Below are 16,454 nucleotides of genomic sequence, written 5' to 3'. Positions count from 1 at the left end.
CATGCAATTGGTAGAGTTCAAAGGTAATTACAGATAATCTGGTTTCTATTTGAAACTTGTCCAAAAGACAGTGCTAAACACAATTCAATATTTGAATTTTTAATTCCTTTGTTTATATGCCAATGTTGCCCTATCACTAACATTATGTAATTGTCCTTTACAATCTTAACATCATGGATTATGAGGGACATACAGGAATTGCAACAACCAGATCAGTCATGACCTTACTGAATATGAGAAGGGCTGTATGCCCTACTCATACTTGCAAGGTCAATATGCCTCTAATTATATTGGAGTTATGTTTTAAAAACATCCACTGACTGACTCCACCACATCAACAAGAACAAGACCAGTCAGTAATCTCTCTCTTCAATGGCAATAACAAAGAAAAAAGAATCAATCCTGGATAACAGCAAAAAACAATTCACCATAAGCATTTCACAGCCAGTCTATCTTTTTGATAATGCAGATATTCAAAACTTTATAAAACTCTCTCCACCTTAAATTTCGTATACAACCTCCACACGTGGATAAGTAAAACTGTCATTTTTTTTTATTTTAAGAAATAGCTCTTCATTGTCTTCCAAACCTCCTCGTGGTAGATGGAATTTAATTTAAATACTAGATATTACATTTTGATTAAACAAACAAGAGCAAGACTTATACAGTTCATGGCAGTGCCTCAAGTAGTGTCGTAGAACAGAGACCTAGCAGTTCAGGTACATAGTCCTTTGAAAGTTGAGTCACAGGTAGACAGGATAGTTAAAGGCAGCATTTAGCACACTTACCTTCATTGCGCAGACCATTGAGTTACAGGTGTTGGGACATCAGGTTGAAGTCATACAGGCTGTTGGTGAGGCCACTGAGTACTCTATAATTCTGGTTTCCCTGCTATAGGAAGGATATTAAGTTGGAAAGGGTCACATCACCTGATGAAGGAGCAGCGCTGCACAAGCTTGTGATTTCAAATAAACATGTTGGACTATAACCTGGTGTCATGTGATTCCTGACTTTGTCCATCTCCAGTCCAACATCAGCAAATGTAATATTTTCTAGTCTTTTGATTTCTGATTGTCAGTGAGAAAGTGACAAACAATGATGGCAGAAGCAAACCAGGTTTTATGGCAAAATTCCAGAGTTAATATCGATGCTATGGTAATTGTGATGCACAATACCTTCAAATTTCTGTGAAAAGAAGAAATCTGCAGCTTTGATAAAGGCTAAAACACTAAAGAGTTCTACACAAGATTAGATATTAGAACATCTTTCCTCAGACTGATGGCACATTGTGGGTTTTTATGGAAAAGAAATAAAAGGACTTTACCTCTTTATGAAGTAGATCAATGTGATTCAAAGTTAGAAGGATCTGCATCTACAGATACTTGTATACTCTATGAAATGCGTATGGAACCAGAGGAAAAGATGCAATGAGACTGAACTAATCAGGGCACAATTAATATATTGTGATAAAGACTGATATCACAGATTTTGAAATGGAGAGAAATTTGACTTTTCTAGTTTTCCTTTTGTGGTTGCATCCTTTCAGCTAATGCATCTGTTAGGTATTTGAAATGATTTAATGTGTGCAGGATTTGACTATAAAAATTGCTTTGGTAGACTTGAAAGGACCCTTTTAAAAATGGGAATAAAGAAAATAAAGGAACCAATTCAAGATAAACAGCATTGGGATAACTTTCATTAGCCTTTATGACAATTCAATTCAGATCTGATCCATATTTTTACATTTTTATTAAAAAGTTGCCAGGTTTCACTTGTTTCTAATTCTATGGTTTTCTTATAGCAACATTAACCATTTCCTGCCATGTATCACCAATCTTTTACTATTACGACTTGTTTTTTTTAAAACTAACTTTGTGGTGTGTTAACAAAGATGCTATGACACTACTGTTTGTACATCATTTGGCAGCAATACATCTTTTTATTATATAATTATTAAATATCAAAATCAGTTTTATTCAGTCTGCACAGGATTACACAATGGATTGATGGAAAGGAATTGATGTTAGACATCTTATGACTTATCTTATAAATTTATTCACATCAGCTTGTACCAGATTGATAATTTCATAGACGTCATTTTATAAGTTGCGGCCTGCACATGTAATGTTGCTTTAATAAAATTCAGATTTGTAACTTCAAGCGGAAAGATGACAAATGCAAGTGCCTCTTGTGTCTCTATTCTTGGAGGAAGAACAATTACTACAAAAAGCTACCTTAAAGTCAAGTGGGAAACATGACGAGCATGAAGCAGCCAAGGTGCCCTTGATTCTTTTGTCCACAACCTGAGCTTGGAGTGTAGCATTCAGCTGATTCTCTGCTTTTGCATAACTGTTTTTACCCTATTTGTAATTATCTCCTGTTGTGCTTGTTAGTCTAATGTTCATAAATGACTACTCAAATGCATTCTTCAATCATGCTTTGCAGAGATGAAATGAATGCAATTGTTGAAATTAATGAACAGATTAACATTCTTGTTACATTGATGCCCAAAATAGACAAAGTGCAGCACACTAAATGTATGGATAATCTGGATTTAGAAATACTTTATATAATTTAGATAGTTCCTGGGGATTAGAGGAGGGCAAGATTGGAATGCAATTATGGGAGGATTCTACAGGAGAAACTGTTTGAAATTTGGAGTTCAAAGTTTCCTTTAACAAAATAAGAACATAATATTAATTGGGCTTAAACACAAAATAGCATCCTATCCATGTAACAACACAACAAAATACAACTCAAATCCCTCCTTGTGGAATAAAACAGCAAACAAATTGATATACAAAGGTCAGGAATTCCATTTTAAAAAAGGGTGCCAAAAGGTCTACAAAATCTTTTCATTGTATATACATAAAAACTGGAAGCTGTAGGCCTACTGTGGTGCAGAAAATGTGTCCCCATAAGGCAAGTATTAAAAAGAACAATCCCAAAAATGCTAGATCACTGATCAACAGTTCAGATTGCAGTGCACCTCAACTAGTAGTCTTCATTAGTTTAAAAGATATGTTAAAACCTCCAGCATCATAAATGAACAAATTGCTAAGGCAAAGACACCGGTCGTTTAAACAGGAAAAGCACAAATGAGTCTGATTCCAGTAATATTTTACCAGACATTATTCAAAATATTTACACACAATTTAACTTTGTATACAGAAGGGTTTAATATTGCTATCACTGCATCAATCTGTAATTTAGATAGCTGTAACATTCACAAGCATATTATCATGATTATATTTTATTCATAAAACTAAGTTTTATAGTAAAATACAAAATGTATAACCAAGGAATGTATTAAATACAGTTAATGGAATGAAGCAGCTTACTTCAAATCTTAGTCCAGTTAGGAGGAGAGTGGAAGTCCCAAACACATGGGATCGATTCCAGGATTTATCAATGAACAAGTAGAATTTGACAAATTCTATAATATCCAGACACATCATATTATACACATGTACATGTTACACAAATAGAAATGTTCATCGTTTGGCAATCACCTTACTTCAAGACTTTAGTGCACTGTGTTGCTTTATTAAAGAGTACTTCTTTTCCTGTTTTCATTGAACATTGGGCAGGCGCTTCAATCACCTTCAAACCTTTGTTTAAAACCCTTATATTTCAGCAAAAATATCAATACCTCTGGTATATAAGAACCATTTTGAGTACTGCATAAAGAGAGAGAGACTTGGTTTATCCATTACTTATGAAGCCAAATATACTTTCTCCCTAGACCTATCTTCCGCCATAAGCAAACTGGATAATCAAAAAAGTTTTACATGGTGAATCCAAACTAATTCCAAAACTGCCCATTAGACTGATTCACTGCTAATGATATGATTTTCATTTTTCTGGCTCATGTCTGTTCTCATATATTGTTACTTTCTGAAAAATGCATTATAACCTTGAAGTGGAAAAACAACATTAATATAAACACATGAATTCAACACTTCAATCACCAATGGTTGGCCTGGCTTTTAAAATTCAATTTTTTTTTTAGAAGGTATGCCTACCTCAACACAAGCTAATATTTGCTCACTAGATCTCCTGTACTGCGTGCCAAAATCACCTGAATTTAAAAAAAATACATCAGCACAGTCCAACTTTGATCAGATGTTTCTCAATTAAAATGGCTTCCTACTTAGAGAATCAGAAAGAAGTGGTTCAATTAAACAGCACACTCCTTTGGCTGGATGCATGCCCACAGAAAGAAATGGTTAAAAATTCAAAACTAGGTGGTTAGGGTCAGGATTAAGGCAAACTTTAACCTTATTAGATGATGAACTTTGGTTCCCTGAGCCTCTGAAAACTCCTGATGACCTTCGCTATCTGAAGTTGTACACATGACTTAATGCTAAATTTAGGAATAGCAAAGGTGGTTCAGCATTAACGGCAAAACAATAATAAGGCTTTCTTTTCCTCCATTCTACAGCAGCTTCAACAGTCAGTTTTAACATTTTCGAATGAATAGCAGAGTTGGCCTTTGATTTGAAGTCCAATAACTAAATGTACTCCAGAAGAGTTTGAATAAACCAGGTCAAACTGCAACTCCAAAATTGCAGAACACTAGCTATTTTAACAAGAAAAATTCTCTGCGGTTTTCAAACATCCCTGCTAGTTTGTCATTCAACATCCTCTCAAGGGGGAAAGAAAATGTGATACCTTCCCAAAGGCAATTGTGTTTACATCAAAAGAATCCTACATCATATCTTAAAACATTTTTTTGAATAACTACATAAAGTGATTATTTCTGCACATATTTCAGATATACAATAATGATGCCTTTCTTTTGCTAGATTTAAAAAATCTTTGTGACCTAATATCTTCCCTCATAAAAGGAAAAGTATGCGTTGAACTGAATGACATTTGATAAAAGGTTTCCCAGCCATAGTGAGAGGTTAACTAGCTTACTGCTACCCTGCTATTTAAACATGAATCAATCAGAATTTCTCTCTACCAAAAGAAAAAATGAATATGTGCACGAACATATTCCATGTTAAAAACTACATAGAGGATGAAGACAGGGCTCATGAAGCAGGTAACCCCAGTAGAAATTAGCATCTCAAAACTATCCACACAAGAAATGACTAACTCATGAATGGCTCAAAAATTTTAAGTCTCTGCAAATATTTAAACCTGCTGAACCTTGGAATGTTTCTCTTCCCAGATAAATCAAAATTTACTAATTTAAGTGCTTACTCCCACGTACAAAAGTATAATCTTTCAGCTGCTAGACCAAACCTCATTAATATTGCAAATGAAAGTACACCCAATTAATTTTCGTTACACTACAATTATCATGCTACCTAATTTTTGCAATAGTTGAAAAACAGTATAATTATTGATGTGGCGTGTAAGAATACTATTCATCGAAGGATCATCCTAATCCTTTGCATTTTGTGGTACTCAACCTGCAGCTCAAAACATATTTAGCTAGTCAGAGCCAGAATACAGACTTTTATTTTCCCCATTACTTGTCATAACCAAAATATATTTTAGAATTCTAATTTTTATAACAGCAATAGCTTGCTTTATCTAGAATGCATTTACAGTGTGAAATAGTTTCTATTTCATATCAGTGCTGTCTGTCTGTGGTGTAAATCCAGAACTGTGATCCAACCTAATTGTGCTCTGCTCCAATGTCAGGTTGGTCTCCTGATTAAGGCTGCATTTATACTACAACAAAAGAACAGAGTTACAAACTGTTTGTACCAACTATGATTCCCATCTAAATGTAATCTCAGCAATTAAAAACCAACTCATTCTCCAAATCTTTAAAACTGTCAAGTCTCTCACATTACTGCTCTGTTCTGACACTTGAAACATTTGGCTTTTATTATAATACCTCCAATGTGTTTTTTCTACATTTTGCCATATTAACCACCCATATGTATGAACCTGACAGTTTCAGTCTGCAATAAAAAAAAGCAGCCAAAGCAAATGGCTTGTTACTGTCATGCATCACTGAAATGAAACAGAGCAGAATAACCTTTTTGAGGACCAAATATCTTTTGAAACTTGCACGCTCGGTTACTGCTAAAAATTTTTGATCAAGGATTAAAAAAGAATCTTAAAGCTCCAAATAGCCCACATGTACTCATCTAGTGCTAATATTATTAATTCAGATTTGGATTGTAATGGATTTGATTGTGGGGGAGTTGAGTACTACTGCATTGATCATTAACAGTATCAGCCCTCACAGGAACGTTACATCATCTTGTGACTGTACCCAATGCCAATGGGCATCATACTCAATATGCATTTTATTTCGTTTGCAACCATCATGATCTATTTTCCCATTTTTTTGGATCTTCAGTTTCCCAATATCTTTACATGGTTTATCATGACAGAATTTACTTTCCACATTGCAATCAGCAGCATTTTTTCCTTCCTTTTCTGAAAAGCCATTAGCCAAGTTGGTTTGTTGACAATGCATCTCATTGGTATACATTTCCTTCTCCATTGTAGTGAATGAGCCTCCATGGTTTGAGGGTGTAGAAGACAAAGGATCAGTAGAGGTCTGACAATATTCATCCATATCATCAGCCAAAGTATCCAAAAAACTTCCAATAGAGATGCCATCCAATTTATCATTTGGATCCTGTAGGCTGTTCCAGCTACCTCTCCTTGAAGTCTCCTGACTTTCCACAAGGCTGTACATGCTGCTGGTCAGACTGCTGCATCTGCTGGCAAGAGTGCCTTTTTCTTCCAAAATCCACTTCACTGCCTCAATCCCTTCATTAACAGCCATCAGTTGGTGCATAATCTTGATATCAATCGTTCTTAGATATGCCTAATGGTAAAAGTGAAAAAACACTGTTTTCAGTCAGATTTAATACCTTTCAGACCAATTTTATTTTCAATAAATAAAATCAGGTTATTGTCAAGTAAAAGTCCTATGAATAGCGTATGCTTTCGACTCCATATCGCAACATTCTTTATACAGTAATATCTAGTCTAATAGCTTCATGTTAAATGACAGTCGTTCATGACACACATTTACTTCTGGTATACATCAACCCTCAGAAACATTCAAATTAGAAAATTAACATTCCAAGTATTCTCTCTTCATTTATATTCCTGCATTACCTCATTTACTTACTAAGTCCAAATTTGCTACTGTTGAACAGGTCATTAGAAATGAATACATTTTGCTCACTGCTTCTTTTCTCCTCTGTTGGAGAGCACAAAGTTCTGAATCTTGAGACAGGCTCTGTGCTACAGCAACAACAGTTAGCATGTTATGCTGCTGGGAAATAAATCCGTTATTCAAACTGACTGCACCTGCATTTATGGTCCTTGTGATTAAGGGGTTAAAAAGAAATCCCAAAGCCCCAAATAACCTACATTTATTAAAGAGAACATACTTCCAGTTTAATGAATTTATTTCAGCATTGTAATTTATCTGCATTTTAACCAAGGACTCAGAGACTGGTTTCCACTGATCTGACAGTAATAATTACTTTAGGGAGATCATTACAAACCCAGGAGTCCAGGTGATGTAAAGAATTTGCTTCCTACAGCCTGAAATATCCTGAAAGCTATTTTCTTAAATAGGGCAATTTGTAAAACCTTTAATTAAATCAGCAGTTAGAGATTTTTGTTCTGGTTGCTGAAAAACTCCCCCTTCCAACCAATCCTTTTGTTCTTGTAAAGATATCTGCGAGCCAGTTGGGTTTTATGACAATCTTAACCTATAATCAGTTTCTCTAAAAAATCTGGAATTTAAAAATAAACTGATTTCAAAATGGTCAACTACCATTTTGGAATTTATTCATATTCTGGATTATTACTCCAGTAATGTAACCACTAAACAACCAGCTTTGGTCAGCTTTGAAGGCTGTTGGTGGCAGGGGCAGGGATGACTAAAGTGGCCTTTCTGCAGCCAGTCTGCTGCTCCAAGTCTGTTTGAAATGTTACAAGCAGAGGCAGTATTGGACAACTAGCCCATCCTTGGGCCTATTGAGATCCTTAAGTCACATTGATTGACAACTAATCCCTCCTCTGGTGGTACTTAACCAGCAGTAGGGGGTGGGCAGTGCAGGATATAGCAACAAGTGCTGTTGCTGCACAAGGTGCCGGGGAGGGGACTTGCCTTCTTCAAGCCCGTGCCCATTGGAGGCACCCACACCAGCTTCCCCACCCGCTGCAACCTCCCACCAATCTATACCCATTATCTGGCCTCTTGAACCAACCCCAACCCTTTCACATGCCTATCTGAAACCACTTCCTTACCTCAGATGCTTGGTATGTTCGACCACCAGTGGTCATAGCTTCTGCCACTGCTCCCATTGGTGTTGGTGAAATGACAGATTTGCTGGTTAATCCAATCAGCTGGAAGCTTTCCAAAGTATGACTTCCTCCCAAGACAAAGGTGAAGGTCTCAGCCTAAAGTGTTTGATGTCACTCTCAGGTTGCTGTGGAGTTACCTTTGGCACAATGAGCTGGCTCCCCGCAACTTAAGCTTCAGGTGAGGATGGGAACTGAGGTGCCCTGTGAAATCTAGCCCTCTGACTCTAGAACTGAGCCACGGACCTATTAAAAGACTCAAGGGATTGTCTTCCTGAAAAATAGCAGCAATGTATCTCCATAATGCTTTGTCACTATCACCCATACATTCACCAATGATTATGGTGGTGGGTCCCTAGTTGACAAATATGGTGGCATCAGCCAAGAGGAGAACGAGATCATGGTGGATGATGTGTTGATTACCATTTAAGCTAATGTAGAAAACACGTTTTCTGCTACAAGAGTCACATATCAGGGTTCCTTTGGGATCCTGAAAAAGGGCTTATGCCTGAAACGTCAATTCTCCTGCTCCTTGGATGCTGCCTGACCTGCTGCACTTTTCCAGCAACACATTTTTCAGCTCCTTTGGGATGATGTGTTGATCCCTCTGATGTTGCTAACTGCTCCAACTTTTACATCTGACTACCATGGTGATACACAAAATGCTTTGCTCCTACAAGCCACTAGTATCTGGGCATGATCAGGACTTTCCCCAAGGGTAGGCTGTACTTCTTTGTGAATCTTCAGTGTCCTATAATGTCTTCGTTAGTTGAAATTATGGTGGTTACACCAAATTAGCTATCTGCTCTCTATTCTAACAACATTCTAACTCAACAGAACACAAGCATGGATAACAGCCTCACTGTTGTTAATGCCCTTGTCTTTCAACTAATTATTTTCCAGCTGTAACGGTGCCCATTTATCCAGTTCATTGACCTACAATAGCACCCACTTAATGGTTCTCATCCTTAGAGACAAGGCCATAGTGGGAATTGAATATAAGATAGCTGTGCTCTTCCAATTCTACCCTCTTGCACATCCCGCCATTGATGGCCACACCTTCAGTTGGTAAAGGTCCTAAACTCTAGAATTCTTTCCATAATCTCTTCCTTTTCCTGTCTCCTTCCTCAAGAATGATTTCTGATAGAGCATTTGGTCATCTGACCTAATATTTCTTTATGTTGCTCATAAAATTGTTTGATAATGCTCCAATGAAGCTCCATTTTACATTTCACCATTATAAAATTGTTTTTTTCTTGTCACAGCGGAGCATAACCAGGCCCATTTCACATTCTTGTTTTATGCCTTTCAAAACAGAACATGATTCAGAGTATGCACTTACTACTCAGTCAGTGGTACATGAGGTAGCTCCACCATGTGGTAAACTTCTTCTGATGTAAAGAGACCCAACAATCACACTGCACTTTGAACAAACTGTTGGATCAAACTGCAGGAATTCACAGGATTGAATACACCTGTCCATGAAATCTCTAGTTTGCTGATAGAAAATTAAAGATTCCTTTTCAAAAGAGATCAAAGCTTAAAATTACAATTTCACTGACACCAGTCGCTCTCTGGCAACTCATTCAATTGGCTATTCAAGTATAAACAAGTTGGATCATGAGAACCCAGGTTGCTTTTTACCCTCCTTACCCTTGTGAAGGGGAGGCCACTTTTACTTGCCATTACTGGTCTCATGGCACAGTCCATTTAGTAAGCATCTTTGAATGTGAATACAAGTGTTACATGATTCTAACATCGAAATACATACACCCACAGATGTGGTTCACTGTTCATCTACCTAGCAATTTCCCAACTTTCTATCTCTTAAAGATAGTTGATGTTTAATGTCAAAAATGAAATCTTAACCAGGCTATTTGTAACATATTGTATCACACATTATTTGCATATGTATTGAATAATAACGATTCTGTTAAGCAGTTTCTGTTTAGACCTAAAGACATGAAAATTTTTAAAGGCAACGCTTCCCTGAGCATTAAGGTCACTAGAACATAAGGTCATGCTTTGATTACTTCTTGCTTTTGAACAAAAGGGAAAAAGACATCATCCTAACAGCTTGTTTGTAAAGTATTTCAGTTGGCAATTTAAGAAGCAGGGCTATGAAACTGTATGATACACATTACTTGGGGGAAAATATTCAAATTGCTCCGTGTGATTGAATCCCATGGATAGAATAGCATCTGAGTCCAATGGAATAGATTTTTTTGGCATGGGCTAGTCAGCCGGTTTTATATCACCTAACACAACTTGGCAGTCTCTTCCAGTCTATCATTTCATCTAGGAAGCTATAATCCAGTGCATAGCCCCCTTGGAGCTGGTCTTCTCCACCATAAAACCTCACATTGTCTGAAGTTAGTGCATTTCACCCATCCCTGGAAGATAAGATTCAATAACCACCCCTACAAACCCAAACTTTCATATACACTGACTAGAACCTGGAAAGTTAAACACTGCCCCTTTCAAGCTCTCATAGATCTCCCTCTATGAAGCAAAATATTGCATCTCCTGTTGGTTAAAATCAAATACAATAAATACAGACTAAGTATGTAAGACACCAAACAATCAGAATATTACCAACAGTGGCAACAGATCTGGAGAAACACAAGGAGATACTTTGCACCTTCCTGCAGGTCATTCACCCACTGACAACCAAATTATGTTAGCATTACCTGCACCCTGCCATGTTAGTAGATTCTTAATAATACTGCACTCTTACAGCCCATCACCCCCCCACAATTCATTAGGATATCCTGACACGGAATGCCACCAGTTTTAATACCCTAGCATACAGATCTATGCAATCATACATAGCTCTCACAGCATTACATGCAATAATTTAGGAATATATTATACTCGTAATACTTGCATAATTTTCAAGGGGTATTGGCATTGCACAGGTAAATGGCCTACTCCTGTTCAAATATCCCTATAAAATGGTATTTTATAGTAATAGAAACATTAAACTTCTAACAGTAAGGCAGGGTGGTGCTCCAGGGGTGGGAGCAGGGATAAGGAATGGGTAAATATCTCACTTCAGTTCTCCTATATCTCCCAATAATTTTGTATCTACTAACCTCCAAAACCCATTGTTTCTGAATCTGTAAATTCTTTCATTTAAGACCATTAGACATAGGAGCAGAAATTAGGCCGGTCAGCCCAACAAGTCTGCTCCGCCATTCAATCATGGCTGATACATTTCTCAATCACATTCTCCCACTTTCTCTCCGTAACCCTTGACAATTAAGAACCTATCTCCATCTTAGATACACTCAATGACCTGGCCTCCATACCCTTCTGTCGCAGTGAATTCCACAGATTCACCACTCTCTAGCTGAAGAGTTTTCTCCTTTTCTCCACTCTCAGGCTGTGCCCCCAGGTCCTAGCCTTTCCTACTAACGGAAAGATGTTAAACATATTTAGCTTATTACATTCCAAACACTGCAATCCTGTTGCTATAAAGTCTGTGTCTTGTGATTCTGCTCCACAACCACCCAATGAAGAAGCAGCGCTTCGAAAGCTGATTCCAAATAAACCTGTTGGACTACAACTTGGTGTTGTGAGATTTTTAACTGTCCACCCCAGTCCAACACCAGCACCTCCTCCAACATTCATTTACAATAACTTCAGATATATCCTGTCCTCCTGCACATCAGACACTACCAGTCTTATCCAAAAACAATGCATTTAGTTTGAACAACTAGCATTGGTAAGAACATTTAAAAATACCACACACAGGTTTGCTTTCCTTTTGAAGGGAGGTTTAACTTTACGTTGGATGAAGTTCAGAGAAGGTTCACTGACACCTGGAGTAAGAACGAGTGCTTTATGCAGCAAGATGAACAGGTTAGACGGCTATTTCTTACAGTTTGGAAACTGAGAACCTTATTGAAACATACAGGATTCAAAGGGTGTTTGATAAGATAAATACCAGGAGGATGTTTCCCTTTGTGGGAAGAATCTAAAGAATTTAAAATCTGTTTTAAAATAGGCACTTTGGATTAAAAGGGGTTTCAAGAGAGATAAGGAGGAATTTCTTCTCTGAGGGTCTTAATCTTTGGAAAGCAGAAAGTGGAGACCAAGTTGTTAAATTTATTCATGGTTGTTAGAAATACTTTTGATCCTCAAAAAAGTCAGGGTTATAAACGGTGTGGGGGAGGGGGAGATCCGGAGTGGATCAAAAATCAGGCATAATCTTACGGTTAAAGGTTCATAAGGCCAAAGTGGTCTACGCCTGCTGCTAGGTCTTTTATTCGAAATGTTAACATAATTCTTCAATGAAATTTATAGAGGGAGGGACCAGTTGGAAGGAAAATGAGACAAAACAGGTGGAGTAGGATTTTCTAACTTTACAAATCGCAAAGGGAAAGCTAAGTAACTTATGTACAAAGTAGTAGTCTCCAGTGCTGGCTTTAGTTCAGACCTTGAGTGGAAGTTGACCCGAGAGTCGAGGATCAATTCCGCGTGTCTATGATATAACTCAGATTAGGGCGTGGTTTAGCTTCAAAAGTCGCGAGTTGATAACTGACAGGGATCCTCGCCAACTTAATACAGTATGCATTCTTAAAGCTGATTCAGATCACTTATCCGAGCACCTGACCTTTTATTTTACATCAGTCAGCACCATAAATTTGCTTGAATGAAGATTTAACCCGAAGACCCCTTCAAACGTCATAACCTTACACAACATTTCAACAAAAATAGATAAACTGCGCATTCAAAAGTAGTTAATAATAAACTCATACTGTGGAAAATTTCGAATAGCAAGCAAGTCCCATTATCTCAACAAGTTTTCCAACTACTGCACAGAGACCCAGTGAAGGACAGAAGCCCCCTCCACCTAGGACTCGGTTACTTCGGATCCACATACTGTCCCCAGTCCTGAAGTATTTCTTTTTAAAGTGATACTTCAACCTGATAAACATTTTCTTTAAATCAGTCTAAGTGAAATTAGTTTTACCAATGAAAAAGCGGGTGTGAAGTTACTTAGCAACAGTCCTGTAATGAATGAAGGGGTTAATGTGAAGATTTCTCAGGTGACATCCGCCTGGGGTTTTAATTGTTTACAAACACCAGCCAGTCAATGAGGGAGCACCTCCATAGGTTTAAGACAGTGCTACCGACAGTAAGTCTGGAACATCCACTCTCTGCAATCCCCTTGTGAACGGTGTTGCCAGCGGAAATGAGACTCACTCTACAGCCGACTGGCCCGGAATTTACCTGCAGACATCAGGCGGGCAACCCTTTTTAATTCACCAACCCCTCCCGCCGCTCACCATTTCCAGTCGAAGCACTCGGATCTTCTCGGCCAGCCCCTGGGGCAGCCTCTTGCTCTGCCCGGGGAATAGCGCTGCCTGGTCCCCGCTCGCCCCGGCCGTGTCTACCTTCTCCCCGGCCAGCCGCGCCGTGTCCTCCCGCAACCACCGCAGCAAGCCTTCGGGCGTCTTGCGTCCCACCTTATTCTCCAAATCCTTCAGGTCCGGCAGTAATTCGCTCGCACTTTCTTCCATGGCAAGAGCAGCTAAATATATAAATGGATGTGTCGTTCCAAAGGGCTTCACAGTCCGGTTTAAAAACCCGAGCAGATTAGGGGTGTTCCCCGCCAGACACCCTCTGCAGGCTTTACATTTCCTCGCAGGGACTCGGAACGAAACGGGTGCTCTGTATTTCCTGGCCGCCGGGGTCGCTTCTCACCAATTTCCACCTGCAGGCATTAATGAATGAATGAATGAAGAGACTGCGGCGAAACCAGCTCTGGCTCAGTCACCCCCCCCACCCCCACCGTAATACACTGAAACAAAGCGCCATTCAATACCAACCTCCCCCGGAATAACACTCAACGCTGTCCTGGCAGTGCAACAACCTCGGTTTATTCCCCGGGATTAATGTTTGCAGGAGACCAAGACCGAGCACCGCCGTCAAATCTGCCCGCAGTTCCATTCCCAGCGTCATCACTTGAACCTTCTTCCTTTCCACTTGAGTAACTGCAGCTCAAGGAGGTAGGAAAAGGACACCACCAACAACAACAATTCGCAGATTTCGGGCTCCAGCGCCATTCAGCCCATCATGGGTACCCCAGATGTTCCAAAGGACGTCTCATAGTGCCATCCTCTTGCCTTCTCCCCGTAATCCTGCATATTATTGCTTTTCAAGTAGCTGTCTGATTCTGTTATGAATAACTTGATTGAACCTACCCTCATCACATTCTCAAGCAGTGAGTTCGAGACTCACTACTCGTGAAAGCACTTTAGCTTTTTCCAATTATTTGAAATCTCTGTCTCTTCACAAGTGGGAACATTTTCTCTCTGCTTACTCTGTCCAAAATCTCTCATAATTTTGAATACTTCCAATCAAATCTCCTCTCACTGTCTCTTCAAAGAAAACAGTTCCTACTTTTACAACCTCAAACTTTTCTGCTCACTGTCCAGTACCTCCACATCTAATGTCTGGCGTCCAGATTTGTACACAAGACTCCAGCTGAGTCTGAAAAACCATCTCGTATAGGTTTAACCTTGTTGTTGTACTCTAGGCCCCTATGAATAAAACTCATGATTCTGTCTGCTTTATTATCTGTCCTCTCAATCTGTCCTACTACCTTTAGTGAACATACACACTCCCTTTGGAGTTGAACTCTTTATATTTTCTGTTCATGTTCTTCCTGCCAAAATAGAGTCATAGAGATGTATAGCATGGAAACAGACCCTTCAGTCCATGCTGACCACATATCCCAACTCAATCTAGTCCCACCTGCTAGCACCTGGCCCATATCCTTCCAAACCCGTCTTATTCATATACCCATCCAGTTACCTTTTAAATATTGCAATTGTACCAGCCTCCACCACTTCCTCTGGCAGCTCATTCTATACACGTACCACCCTCTGCGTGTAAAGGTTGCCCCTTAGGTCTCTTTTATATCTTTCCCCTCTCACCCAAAACCTATGCCCTTTAGTTCTGGACATCCCCCCACTACAGAGAAAAGACTTTGTCTATTTATCCTATCCATGCCCCTCATGATTTTATAAACCTCTACAAGGTCACCCCTCAGCCTGCGACACTGCAGGGAAAACAGCCCCAGCCTATTCAACCTCTCCCTATAGCTCAAATCCTCCAATCCTGTCAATGTCCTTGTCAATCTTTTCTCAACTCTTTCAAGTTTCACAACATCTTTCCGATAGGAAGGAGTCCAGAATTTCACACAATATTCCAAAAGTGGCCAAACCAATGTCCTGAACAGCCGCAACATGACCTCCCAATTCCTGTACTCAATACTCCGACCAATAAAGGAAAGCATACCAAATGCCTTCCTCACTAACCTATCTACCTGTGACTCTACTTTCAAGGTGCTCTGAACCTGCACTCCAAAGTCTCTTTGTTCAGCAACACTGCCTGTTAATAAGGCATATGGTGTGTTAGGTTTCATTCGTAGAGGGATTGAGTTCCAAAGCCGCAATATCATGCTGCAACTATACAAAACGCTGGTGCGGCCACACTTGGAATATTGAGTACAGTTCTGATCGTCATATTTCGGGAAGGATGCGGAAGCATTGGAAAAGGTGCAGAGGAGATTTACCAGGATGTTGCCGGTTCTGGAGAGAAGGTCTTATGAGGAAAGATTGAGAGGCTTGGGTCTGTTCTCATTGGAAAGAAGGAGACTAAGAGGGGATTTGATAGAGACATACAAGATGATCAGAGGATTAGATAGGGTGGACAGAGAAAGTCTTTTTCCTAGGATGATGATGTCAGCGTGTACAAGGGGACATAACTACAAATTGAGGGGTGAGAGATTTAAGACAGATGTCAGAGGTAGGTTCTTTACTCAGAGTGGTAAGGGCGTGGAATGCGCTACCTGCCAATGTAGTTAACTCAACCACATTAGGGAGATTTAAACAATCCTTGGAAAAACACATGGATGATGATGGGATAGTTTAGGGGGACGAGCTGAGAATAGTTCACAGGTCGGCGCAACATCAAGGGCTGAAGGGCCTCTTCTGCGCTGTATTGTTCTACGTTCTATGCCTAGAACCTTACCATTAAGTGTATAAGTTCTGCTAAGATTTGCTTTCCCAAAATACAGCACTTCGCATTTATCTAAATTAAATTCCATCTGCCACTTCTCAGCCCATTGGCCTACCTGA

General features: G+C 39.2%; 1 protein-coding gene across 1 annotated transcript; it reads right to left on the bottom strand.

The window, feature by feature from the left end:
• Nucleotides 1–1,908: 1,908 nt before the first annotated feature.
• lurap1 (leucine rich adaptor protein 1) lies at nucleotides 1,909–14,320 on the bottom strand. The gene is made up of 3 exons (XM_072574348.1): nucleotides 14,139–14,320; nucleotides 13,596–14,023; nucleotides 1,909–6,805 (listed from the first exon to the last, which is right to left on the bottom strand). Exons 2-3 carry the CDS (start codon nucleotides 13,827–13,829, stop codon nucleotides 6,209–6,211), a joined length of 831 nt encoding a protein of 276 aa, XP_072430449.1. The 5' UTR covers nucleotides 13,830–14,023; nucleotides 14,139–14,320; the 3' UTR covers nucleotides 1,909–6,208.
• Between the last annotated feature and the right edge of the window lie 2,134 nt (nucleotides 14,321–16,454).

This window comes from Chiloscyllium punctatum, chromosome 7 (genome assembly GCF_047496795.1).
Source record: "Chiloscyllium punctatum isolate Juve2018m chromosome 7, sChiPun1.3, whole genome shotgun sequence".
Taxonomy (NCBI): Eukaryota; Metazoa; Chordata; class Chondrichthyes; order Orectolobiformes; family Hemiscylliidae; genus Chiloscyllium; species Chiloscyllium punctatum.
Note: the sequence above shows the minus strand (reverse complement) of the source record. Positions and strands in the feature narration are given on the sequence as shown.

Coding starts and splice junctions, on each gene's coding strand:
- lurap1 (XM_072574348.1), bottom strand. CDS start 13,829: ATGGAAGAAAGTGCGAGCGAATTACTGCCGGACCTGAAGGATTTGGAG. Junction 6,806..13,595: donor GAGTGCTTCGACTGGAAATG/GTGAGCGGCGGG, acceptor TTTTACCATTAG/GCATATCTAAGAACGATTGA.